The sequence below is a fragment of the Austrofundulus limnaeus genome, unplaced genomic scaffold (genome assembly GCF_001266775.1).
Source record: "Austrofundulus limnaeus strain Quisiro unplaced genomic scaffold, Austrofundulus_limnaeus-1.0 Scaffold334, whole genome shotgun sequence".
NCBI classification, from domain to species: Eukaryota; Metazoa; Chordata; class Actinopteri; order Cyprinodontiformes; family Rivulidae; genus Austrofundulus; species Austrofundulus limnaeus.
Window position 1 is genome coordinate 130,295 of NW_013952736.1, and position 12,008 is coordinate 142,302.

At 38.5% G+C, this 12,008-nt stretch overlaps 1 protein-coding gene across 1 annotated transcript in view; it reads right to left on the reverse strand.

Annotated features, from left to right (window-relative positions):
* blmh (bleomycin hydrolase) overlaps nucleotides 1-12,008 on the reverse strand; it is a 36,890-nt gene continuing 24,882 nt past the window's right edge. Inside the window, exons 10-12 of the mRNA XM_014022532.1 lie at nucleotides 11,126-11,243; nucleotides 10,820-10,886; nucleotides 1-286 (exon numbers count right to left, since the gene is read on the reverse strand). Coding sequence (XP_013877986.1) covers nucleotides 132-286; nucleotides 10,820-10,886; nucleotides 11,126-11,243 — 340 coding nt within the window. The 3' untranslated portion in view covers nucleotides 1-131. The remainder of the gene's footprint in view (nucleotides 287-10,819; nucleotides 10,887-11,125; nucleotides 11,244-12,008) is intronic.

Consider the following 12,008-nt stretch of genomic DNA (forward strand, 5'->3'; position numbering starts at 1 on the left):
CTCAGTAAAAAAAAGAGAAAATTTTTTTTATTTTCCTATGAGAACAGGCTTTTCTGTAAAGAGTTGTGAGGGAAATATTGGAGGTAAAAGTGGCCAAGGAACAGGGCAGAGGTAATTAGGTAGGGAATAAACTAGGGATTTGCCAATGATCCCATTGGATCCCAGGCCGGAAGTACAACAGGATCTTGTTGCATCACTTCCAGGACATCAGGGGTAAGGAACTTCTTGTCTACCACCACCTCGTACACATACTCAGAGAACCAGTCGTCCGTCATGATGAGGTAACCTATGAAAAAGGGCAGAAAAACAGTTCAGTATACTGGGTGGGGAGTGAGGTTAGGGATATCTGGATAGTCTTTGAAAGACTGCCACTGGTTCTAATTGACTTTGGGAAATCGAGAAACAGATATATCGTACTATGATACAGTTGGTGATTTAAACCCCTAATTAAAACCACACTAGTTCTGGATTAGGTCATAAACAAGAAGAATACAAAAAATACAGAAACCAAATTAATCAACAATGGTTCAAGATTCATCAAGTTCGTATTCAAAGATCTGCTATAGGTTGACTTATCCACTTATACTGGTTCTGGTACTATTCAACAGACATTAACAAACAAGTATTATAATACTGTATGATACAAGTTTTTTTAAGAAATTATTACACAGTCGCATTAGTAGAGTGATAGTTTATTACCAAATTCATTTGACTCAGTGATGGTTTTCTGTCTGATTTTGTCAGTCTCCCATTGTACTGGAGCAGTTTTGACAGTTCACTTTTCAATAATTTCTTTTCAATTCATTAAAACTTTCAGATACTGTATTGGTTCCTCCCTAACGTTACAAATAGACCGAGGTATTGACTTTGACAAAACCTTTATAACTTTAGTCTTTTTTATCCATTTAATTTATATTTGCTCTTGTTTGTCATCACTGTCCTGTCACATCACCTGATAGCATCCAAGCATTACCTTTAAGACAGGTGACATTTAACTCTACAAAATATTGGTAAAACAGGAAGAGTTTCTCAGTTCAGTGACTGCAAGGTGCCAAAGTCCTGTGTCTGCAAAACCATGAACCCTCCATCATCATGATGAGCAGCTGGTATGAGGTGTTCCTGCTAAAATGTTTTTAGGTTTCACCAGACATGGTGCTGTGTATTATGGTTACATGCCTCTCCTTTGGTCTCATCTGTCTAAAAGTACATTATTCTAGACATTGTGTGGTTCATGCAAACCAAAGTCAAGCTGCAACGTTCATCTGAGATGAATAAAATATTGAATAAGTATGGCTTGTTGACGAGAGACATTTTTCTGACTGTACGCTTAAAAATTTGTGCACTTTTATAAGGTACTTTTACAAAAAAAAGTTCATTGAAAAGGTCCTTTAAGTTTACTGGAAGAAACAAGGACTGACTTGAGGTTTTCTTCACTCAAGTTTTCTATTTTTTACTATGGATTTGTTTAATAAATCACAACATGCTGGTCTCAGTTGGGTTTTATGCACTTGTGATTAGATTTGAATATTTTGGAACCTGGTAAAGACCAGATTATTTTTTTCATTACAGCCTGATACAAAAATCCCTGGAGTTGAAACAGAGTTAACACCCCCCCACCCCCAAAAGACTGGATCACATGATTCCTGGCAACAGAAACATGTAACCTGTGGATTTAACTGAATGTTTTGACTGGTTAGGTTATGATCCTAGCCATTTGCTCAGACAATTTAACCCTGAATTTTCTTTCCTGAACATTTTGTCAGAGAGCGGCTCAGTTAGCATGAGTGCCCTGGATTATAGGCTCATTATAGAACAATTCTTTAAGTCATCCGCAGACAAGATTTCCTTCCTCTTAAGTGGCCTTTTCTCACCACACAAACTTTACCAATCTTTCAAAAAAAATAGGCATTTCAAAACTGTTTATTTTAGATAAAGCTCTTATTACAGCAGACTTTTTGACAACACCTAAACTGATTTGTTTTTTTTTTTCTTTACAGAGGAAGAATTTAGAGGGAAAAACATCAGTGTGCACATTTTAATAGCTCTTAAGTGCTCTTTAATCATTCAACTGTTGTTTCAATACAGTGGAAGGTGGCAGACAAGAAGGACCTCCACCCCTTAGAGTTGACAGAATAACTGGTATCAGCCCTTCTTACCCACCACAACAAAACTAAAGAATGTCCGTCTTTTTTCTACTTTTTTTCAAGGTGTTTATTCAAGACCAAATTGGAAGTATTATAAAGTTTTGACAATTACACTAACAGCTACTTCTGAATAAGATCATAAGGATGGCTTGGAGCTTGAAATCAGGTTTTAATTTACTAAATTTCTTTTTGTTTTTTTTCTCCTGCTTTGTTACAAGTGCATGCACTCCAGACTTTTTCTTCTTTTCACATGCTTTCAGTTGAGCAAACACTCACGCTTGTCAAGTTGACTTATCAAGGACATGAGAGTAGCTGCAAGAACGTGCCACAGATCAAAACAAGGTATCAGGATTGCATGTGTTGCGTGTACATGTTCTTCCAAGTACGCACATCTAGTATGGCACGGTGCCTGGTTCCCACTGTGGTATTCCTGTGAGCCGATGTGAGCTTCCTGGAACCAACATGTTGGGTGGCACGGGGTGTGTGTGTGTGTAACAGTGTTGGGTGTCATTTACTCCTAGGGTAAAGCTGTCTTGGGAACATATGGATGTAGTTGAAAGTAAAGGAGATCAAACACAACACAGGCCTTTTTAAAATATATTAAAATGAAACGCCTAGGATTTCTTGAAGAAATGTGTATCACCTGCTGCTTTTTGTGGCAAAGATTCTTCTATCTTGAAAAATAATGGAGTTTTAGTACTTTTGGTCAAATCTTAAAAAAAATCCATGCACAATCACACATGATATCTTGGGCAATCTGTTTGATCTCGGATTATGTATTGGTATGATTCAGCGTCTACCACTTTAAATTTTAGCTTAATATCTGTAGGGTTATAGCCAATTTTGTGTTTGCTAATATTTACTAGTTGTTGCAGTTATTGTTTATTAGTTGTAGATGTACATCCAATGATAATTTTCTGAGAATTTATCAAGTGAAGTTAGACAGCTCTAAAATACCTCGGTGTATAGCGCTCATGGTCTATATAAAGTGGGACTGCAATGATTTGGTCTGAATTCCTCCTTATTGTAACTCCACAAACCCCTATTTCACCCCTTTTTTTGCGGTTTTCCTCAGATCAATTTGTTTTAATGCTCTGTCTTTAAATCCAAACAAAATGCTTCACAACCTGTCCCCCTCTAGCTTCCACATTGGTCCATTCTAGTTTGATAGAGGGGGATACAACTATGTAGCGACACTAGGGATGCACGATATATCGGTACTGATGTCAGTATCGGCCGATATTGGCAATTTTTTAGAATATTGGTATCGGTCCGATATGTAAAACTGAGCCGATATTGATTTCCCACTTTTTAGCTTTGTGTTTCTGTTTTGGGAGGGGAGATGGCTTGTTGAGTGGCATCTGTTTGTTCATAATAGTGATACTGATACAGCGTAACCAGGAATAACTGAAGTAGGGAGCCATGTCAGGGGTCTGGTTGTTAATTTACGGAATCAAAAAAAGACCCAAGTGTGTTTGTGTGTATGTGTATAATATAATTTGTGTGTTTGTGTAATATCAGTAAATATCGGTTATCGGCCATAACAGCAATAATTATAATCGGATATCGATATCGGCTGAAATTTTCATATTGGTGCATCCATAAGCAACACAGAAACTTTTTCTTTACAAATTAATTAAAATATGTCAACAACGGAAGACTTGTCCATCCAGCCTTACATGTTGGAGCCAGAGTCTGATTCAGAGCCAGAAGAGAATGAAAACAACAAAATTGTAGTTGGTAAATCCAGACCTTATTTGACAGTTAAGTTTGACATAATAGTTCAGAAAACATAATAGAAAATAGAGAAAACTGAACAGGTTGAAAAATATCACCCAAACAGGATACAAAGACATCTACGCAACACAGAGACTAAATTCAACTTTTCTCCACTCCTAGAGTCTCCAAGTACACACAGACACACAAAAAATGCATTTAACAGATAAAAAAGTGGATCTTGCATGATATTTCCCCTTTAAGACCCTTAAAGTTTTATGAAAGTTTTATTGTGTCATTATTAAAGAATTCTTTCTATTTTTAATAAAACGCTGTTCTTTCTTTGTACTTTGAAAACAATATACAAAGCAGTCACAACTTTCAACTGCTGACAGGTATGTATATTTTAAATAAATAACCTCAGTGGCATATTCTGATTATAATGCTGAGAAACTTGAATCCTATTCACGAGGATACTCCTTTGACAAGTCTCGCCTTCCTAAATGTTGGTGGAGACCACAGAAACATTCGCTTCGTAGCAATAACCTTCTCATAGCAGGACAGCGCCGCCGCAAAAACAGCTCATTTAACATAAAGAGTCCGAGGCGTTGACCCGGCCTCAAAACCCCCAAATCTCAAACTTATTAGGCATCAGTGGGATACACTGAAACAAGCCCAAACCACAGAGGCTCCACCCCGAAAGCCACAGAACCCAAGAGAGCTGTTGCCAGCAACACGGTGCCAAAACACAACAGGACATTCCTAAAGGTTCTGTGTACATGCACCCCTGGGTCATGTCCCCCTCATTTCAACAAAACAAGGGGGACTTGCACAATATAAAAAGGCAGGTGGTTCGAAGGTCCCTTGTTGGGGTACGACAGCACTGACGTCAACACAACTCGAACGTCAGAAATATTTGACACCTCACAACCTCCTAAGAAAATGAAAGTTGGTCTTCAAATGAGCGTACTGAAAAATCAACAAAGCTTTTTTATTTTCCAAAATCCTTCCTTCAACATTAACATCATCCTCTTGTATTTACTTAATAACAGAGTAAAATTGAAAGGAAATCAAGTTGTCTCCCCAATCTCCAGAAAAAAAGGTTCAAACTTGTTGAATGACAAATGTTATGGATTCAACCTCATCCAAAAGTACTTTCAAACTGGAAAATAAAAGCTTTAAGTGTAGCCAAGCATTTGTCAAAAATGGTGTAAAAGTATGAGTTGCTGGGTGAGGAGGGCAATAACAACAGCTGTTGGAGGGTTACAAAAAGGGGAAACAGAAAGTTGAACCACTCATGAGAGATTTATTCTGGGTCAGGAAGAAATTCAAGAGGCCTAAAGGGAGGCTTTGATTTTTATAAACCTTTTGGAACACACTGTACTTTGTCTTTCTGCTCTCTCTTTGTCCTCCACCACTAGATATACTTTGATAGGATTCTTAAATCAATCACCACACAAACACACCTTTGTGTTTACTTCCATTTCTACACATGCTACAAATCATTGTACATCTATTCTGTGCTTTTACACTTTTATACCTCCAAGTCTCATTTGGACTCCATTCACAAACATTTGATCCGGAAAACGTTATTCATTCAAAGTGGGGGCTCTGTTCTCCATCTGTTTACGGAATAAAATTGAAATACAATTTATTTGACTGAGGGGTTTTCACATGTTTTACCAACAGAAGTTTGGGGTCTAAAGTAAATATTTTATGCGCATGTATCTGAGAGTTAGCCACCGATGCGCAGCTGACCTGAAATGCTCACATAAAATTTGTAGTGGAATGTTGAGCTCAGAGGTTGAGATGAAGCAGAACGGGTATAAGATGAAGAAAAATGATGAAAGGATCCATGGAATAAGACCACAGGGCTCTGCGGCAGTGGTGTGGAGTGCCTGCTGTGCTGTGTGTAAGCTGTTGCATAAGACAACACAACTTTACTCACCTAATGAGAAAACATTTCAACGTTCCCTTGATGTCACTAAATGTTTTGCTGGTTCAAAAACTTCTCCATGGTCTACCGATGTTTCAACAACTTGGAACATTTTTTGGCCCATGTTTATACTCTATAATAAAAGTTTACAGCCTTGAACAAACATCTATTGTCTTCACTTTGACTTTTGGCAAGTTTATATTGTTTAAACAGCCTTTTATCAATTTCCTCTATTCAAAAACTTCAAAACCACTTGTGTATGAAAAGTCTTTTGCAATAACCTTACTTGAACAAGTAAAACAAAGGCTCAACATTTGTTTGTTTTTTAAGTGTTAAATCACATTTGAAGCTACAAGAAACCTCGTTTTGATACTCTTTAGTTGTCAACATGATCAGTTAAGATACTTTAATAAAAAATTATCAATTTCAACTTTATGGGCAATTTCTGACTGCCATCATTTTCTTTTAAAGAACTAAAATTGACAATGCAAAATTGAATTTCAAAATTTTTGATAAAATCAAAGTGCAATCCTCTTGCAGAACATTCACTGGGGTTAAGTTTGTGGGGTAGTGTGGGTGTTTAATACTGAAGATGGATTAAATGATTATTGGGCTGCAGGCAAAAACTGTCAAGTCGGTGGACATTAAAGTTAAACAGCAAGAATAGAATGCACTTGCATTTTTTCAGACAGGGAAAGTAAATTCCAGTGAAAGTCTCTCTGCTGGCTGTAAACTGATATTTAGTGAAGGAGATAGTTTTGAGTTTGAAAATGTCTGCTGTATTAAATTTAGTGTCACGATTTCTTTGGATTATCTTGTTCTTTCTAACCTCAGTGTTTTGACTGTTATTTTCTAAATACAGAGTAAATTGTATATTATGAAAATGTTGATTGATACTTGTAAAAGTATCACCAAGTTATTAAATTTCATTCTGTTACTAGAAATGTGCAAATAATGCCCTTCAATGACAGAGGTATTTGAACAAAAACAGACAAATATTTAGTGCATCTGCTTTATAGGACACATTATAAACATCACATTTTAACATTTGAGAACACCTCAGTGCATCACAGAAAATGTATTTTCCTTACAAGATCTACTTTTGGACCATGTTGCCACCATGTCCAAAGTAATATGTAAGAAAAGAAACAAAACTGAATTAACATTATATCTGTAAGATAGTTAAATCATTTTATTTAATGACTCCATCAGAACTTTCACACTAGAAGGCTTATTTCTGGTGCTAGATAGCAGCTCAGACATGGTGGAAAAATATTCAGTCTTTGAACGTTGGACCATTTGAGCTGATCACAAGCAAATCTATGGCTGCTTTTCTCCTTTTTGTTTTTCAGTCACACTCCACCTTAGTGAATGCTCCTTAATTTGCTGCAATTAGCAGCCAAAGTTTGGTGTCTAAATGGAAGTTATTACAAAAAACAAATTAAAAAATAACTTGCAGCAAGGAGACAGAAGTCAGCAATGATAATCCATCTTTTGAATGAAACACGTGATCACTGTCTGCATCTCAGTTGCCTCAAGGATTAAAGTACTCAACAACTGTTAGGCAACTAAACCCAGGCCAATAACAAGCTAAACCAACAGACAACAGACACAAACATAGACAAAATATGAAGACTGCTGTGCCAACAACTGAGTCTTCTTGAAATAAGACACAGACAATTACAAGTTTATGAAGCAGCTAAGCAGGGAAACGTACAGACATGTTGAGACGATGCTCAGCTTCATGATGTACAACCTGCTGGGACACCATCCATATGAAGAGCTGAAGAGGTGCTACAATGATTTATGGTTCAGTCTGTATCGTGCTTGCACTGAACTGTCAACAATCAAAGACACATTCATGTCTTTCTCCATTCATGTTGCTCTAGCCATGGATCTGTCCCCTTTTTTAACCTCGGATTTAAGAAATTCAATCTTTAAGCATTTTCCATTTTATTGTGAGAAGTAATAATTCTAACCAAAATACTCCAGATTAATGAAGTTACACAAGTTTCACAAGATCCTGAGTTGTTTTTATTGGAAAATACCAACATCATTCAGGATTTGAAATTTATACAGATTTCTCTATATAACAATTACATGAAGATATGACTCTCCTTATAAAACAGTGACTCTGAAATTAAGAGCTCTTAAAAAGATTACTTATAATATTGAAAAGAGTATGGGACCTTTCTGAAAGTCTGCCAGCCCTACAAGTGCTACCATAAAAGTTCAATTTTTTTTCCTTTCTTTATTTTTTATAACCCTCCTTTTTCCCTTTGTGAAGGGGTGTCGGTGTTTAGATTTCTCTTATGTTGTAGAAAACTTAAAAAAATATTCTAAAAAAATGAGAAGAACATAAAACCACAGCAAACCATCAAAATGAAATAACAGGGCAAGAAGGGTTTTACCAGAGAGTCAAGAAGTCAAAGATAACCCTGATGAAGACTGACAGCACTGCAGAAATGTATCAATGTATAGGACAACTATAAACTACAAGCAATATTTTTTTAATGGTTAAGTATTTGGAATTTGCTAAGGTTTGGTTCACATGGCAAGATTTTAATTGTCAGATGACTTTCTAAGACCAAGAAACCCCACACGTGACGACAAAATCATAGATACAACAGGTTTAGTCCTACCCTGTGTGGTGTACAGCCACATGGCAAAACACAACACCACACAGGTTTCACTCACAAACATTCAGATGTCAGAAAATAAACCTCGCGAGACCTCTCAAGATCAAACGTGAGTTCCAACGACAGTTTGTTTAACAGAGACAAGCTTAAACAAAAAGACATCTTCAACATCCACCGGACTTTCTGTTGCTCCATGGGAGTTGTTTTGTTTGCTGTATTTTTGGATTCCCCTCGTGTTTTCGTCACCTTGCTTTCTGATTGGCTAAACGTCACATTCAATAGTCTGCGGGCACGTTTGTCCTCAGGGGGATACCGCACACGCTGGGATATCAGACCAAGACAATCCAACAAGGTTAATATCCCTCATTTTAGATCGGAGTGGTTCCGATGTCCTCTCAAGCCATCTAGATCCCTCCCAACACACCACACGTTAGGAATCTCTTTTTAGATTATCTTTAAAACCATCATGGTAATCAGAGAGTCTTTAAACTGACGGAAAGGCAAAATCTGTTCAAAAATCTGAACAATTATCTTGCCATGTGAACCATGTATTAAAGGGTCTTTATAGACTAAATGTTTAGAAGAAGGTCCTGTGATCTGTTGAAACTAGAACTGAACTTTTAGGCCGTCAAGGACAGCAGCATGTCTGGCACAAACCTAACCTCATCTGGCTGAGAACACCATCCTACAGCAAAGCATGGTGGTGGCAGCATTATGCTGTGGGGATGGAATAAAAGTAATGCTTTCTTTGGCTCTTATTACTAAAATGATTGCAATAGTCCGTCCGTTTTCTTCCTCTTATCCAGGATTCGGTCTTGGGGGCAGCAGCCTAAGCAGAGAGACCCAGACTTCCCTCTCCCCAGCCACTTGGGCCAGCTCATCTAGGGGAATCCCAAGGTGTTCCCAGGCCGGTGTCCTACCAGTGGGACGTGCCCGGAACACCTCACCAGGGAGGCGTCCAGGAGGCATCCTAACCAGATTAACTACCTCAACTGGCTCCTCTCAATGTGGAGGAGCAGCGGCTCTACTCTGAGTCCCTCCCGGATGACCGAGCTTCTCACCCTATCTCTAAGGGAGAGCCCAGACACCCTACGAAGGAAACTCATTTTGGCCGCTTGTATCTGTGATCTTGATCTTTCGGTCACTACCCAAAACTCGTGACCATAGATGAGGGTAGGAACGTAGACCGGCCAGTAAATCGAGAACTTTGCCTTCTGGCTCAGCTCTTGCTTCACCACAACAGACCGGTACAGCGCCCGCATCACTGCAGATGTAAGACCAATCCGCCTGTCGATCTCCCGCTCCATTCTTCCCTCATTTGTGAACAAGACCCCGAGATACTTAAATTCCTTCACTTGGGGCAGGACCTCCTCCCCGACCTGGAGAAGGCAACCTACCCTTTTCCGGCTCAAGACCATGGTCTAGGATTTGGAGGCACTGATCCTCATCCCTATTGAGTGCAATAGATCAAATCAAATAGTCTGATGAGATGACATCACAAACGTTTGGACAGCAGTCTTTTTATTGTTGAAGTGTAATTCTTCTGTTTGATTCCTGGTAATTTAATGCACGTTTAATGCGTTGCATCTTCTAATTACAACTACGTAAAACATTTTTTCAATAATAAAATACAATTAAACCATTTTGAATGAAAAATTATTTTAGAATGGTGGTGTCCAATGCAGGTCTTGAAACTTTTAGAAGTTTCCCTGCTCCCACCTACATGTTTTAGTGGCTGAATTTCTTCTTCAATTTGTCATCAAGTTCTACAAAACCCTGTTTATCACCAATTCATTGAACTCTGGTGCAGTAAAAACAGGAAATTATCTGAACCATACAGCATAGTGGCCATGAGGATCAGGGTTAGACACCACTGACTTTAAATACCATAGTCAGATTCTTCAATCTATTAAAAATAAAGTATTTCAGTACAAGTGCCTGACTGACACACCACAGTAGTCAGCTCTGTGAAGTCACCACACATTGTTACTCAACAAGTGTGTGTGTGTGTGTGTGTGTGTGTGTGTGTGTGTGTGTGTGTGTGTGTGTGTGTGTGTGTGTGTGTGTGTGTGTGTGTGTGTGTGTGTGTGTGTGTGTGTGTGTGTGTGTGTGTGTGTGTGTGTTTTCTTGGCAGGAGTGAGTGTTTGTTATTACCTAAAGAGCTCAAACGAAGTCATAGAAACCACTCCATCTAATTCTGGTCTTAATTTAATTTGTACAAACAGGATTATGATTCGTCATCAGGCCGGATGACTTTTTCTGGAAAATGTAAATATTTTCAAGACCACATCCAGGTGAAAGCCCAAGATTTAGAGGTGACCAGCCAAGAATCAGTGTCATATTTAAAAATGAATTCCTCAGACAGGAAAGACTTTTGTTTTTACCTTTGTTCCCACGATCATCGCCCCAGGAGTTTTCCACCCTCCACTTCTCATAACCTTCTTTCCCATCCTAAAAGAGAAAGACAGAGACAGATGAAAGCGAGATGAGAGTAAGAGTTAAAGTCAAAAGCAGAGAAAGTGACCAGACAGCTGGGCTTACTTAAAACAGAGGAAATTGACAGAATTATGAAAACTGTAGTGGATTAGAGCAGTGTAAACAAACAGCTAAACTCTGGGAAACTTGGAATGTGTGTGGTGTGTGTGTATTTCTGGCCCAAGTTCCTGTAGAGTGGGTCTGCTTGAGCGTACCTTGTCTGTAACAGCAGTGAGGATCATAGCGTGCGTCATGAGAGAGTCCCCATATATCAGTCTCTCTGCCTTCGAAAGGTTCTTTACAGACACTCCAAACACAAGCTCATGGTTAAACCTGCATAAACACAAATGTATCCGTGTTGTTGAAGAGTGGACGCTGCCTCTGATCTTAACTGTGAATCTTTCCCCTCCAGAACCAGAGTAATCCTGTAATAAATATATTATTTTATTATATTCCAGTAATCCTTGAGTGTACTATGATAGGAGCAGAAAGAGAGATGAAAACTGCAAAAATGCACCTGGGATTTTGAATTAGCTACATAGCTCATCACCTTCCATCTATATTCTGAGCAGGACTATAAAAATCAAGCTACATTAGGCTTCAGCCTCATTCTAGTTATAATCTCTCGGTACAACAACAAATCTGTCTGGGAGATGAGCCTTAGCAGAGATGGTAACAGACATTCGGCACCATGCTGGTTTGTCTCTGTGAGCAAATTTAAGCCTGGCGCCAGCAACTCAGTCAAAGTTGCTGCTGCACCTGAAGGACGGAGACGAGGCAGATTTCCTCAGTGGAAAGATCGACACATTATACGAGCAGATGAGTTCTGKTCCACATGATCATGTGGAACAGATACAGTGAAGGTCTTTTAATGCTTAAAGGGTAAACGGCTTCTTTCAAACTAGGGTTGTTGGCCAGTAATGAGGTTTTATTGCTTCACAAGGCATCTAAAAATAAAAATAAATGAGGCAGTTTTTAGACGTTATATATTTGTTTAATACAGTCCTCCTCCTGAAACCCTGCTGATAAGTTTATGTCTACAGTTTTCTACTATGGGAATGGATGGGAAGGTTAGTTTGGAGTTGTGCTAATAATAAT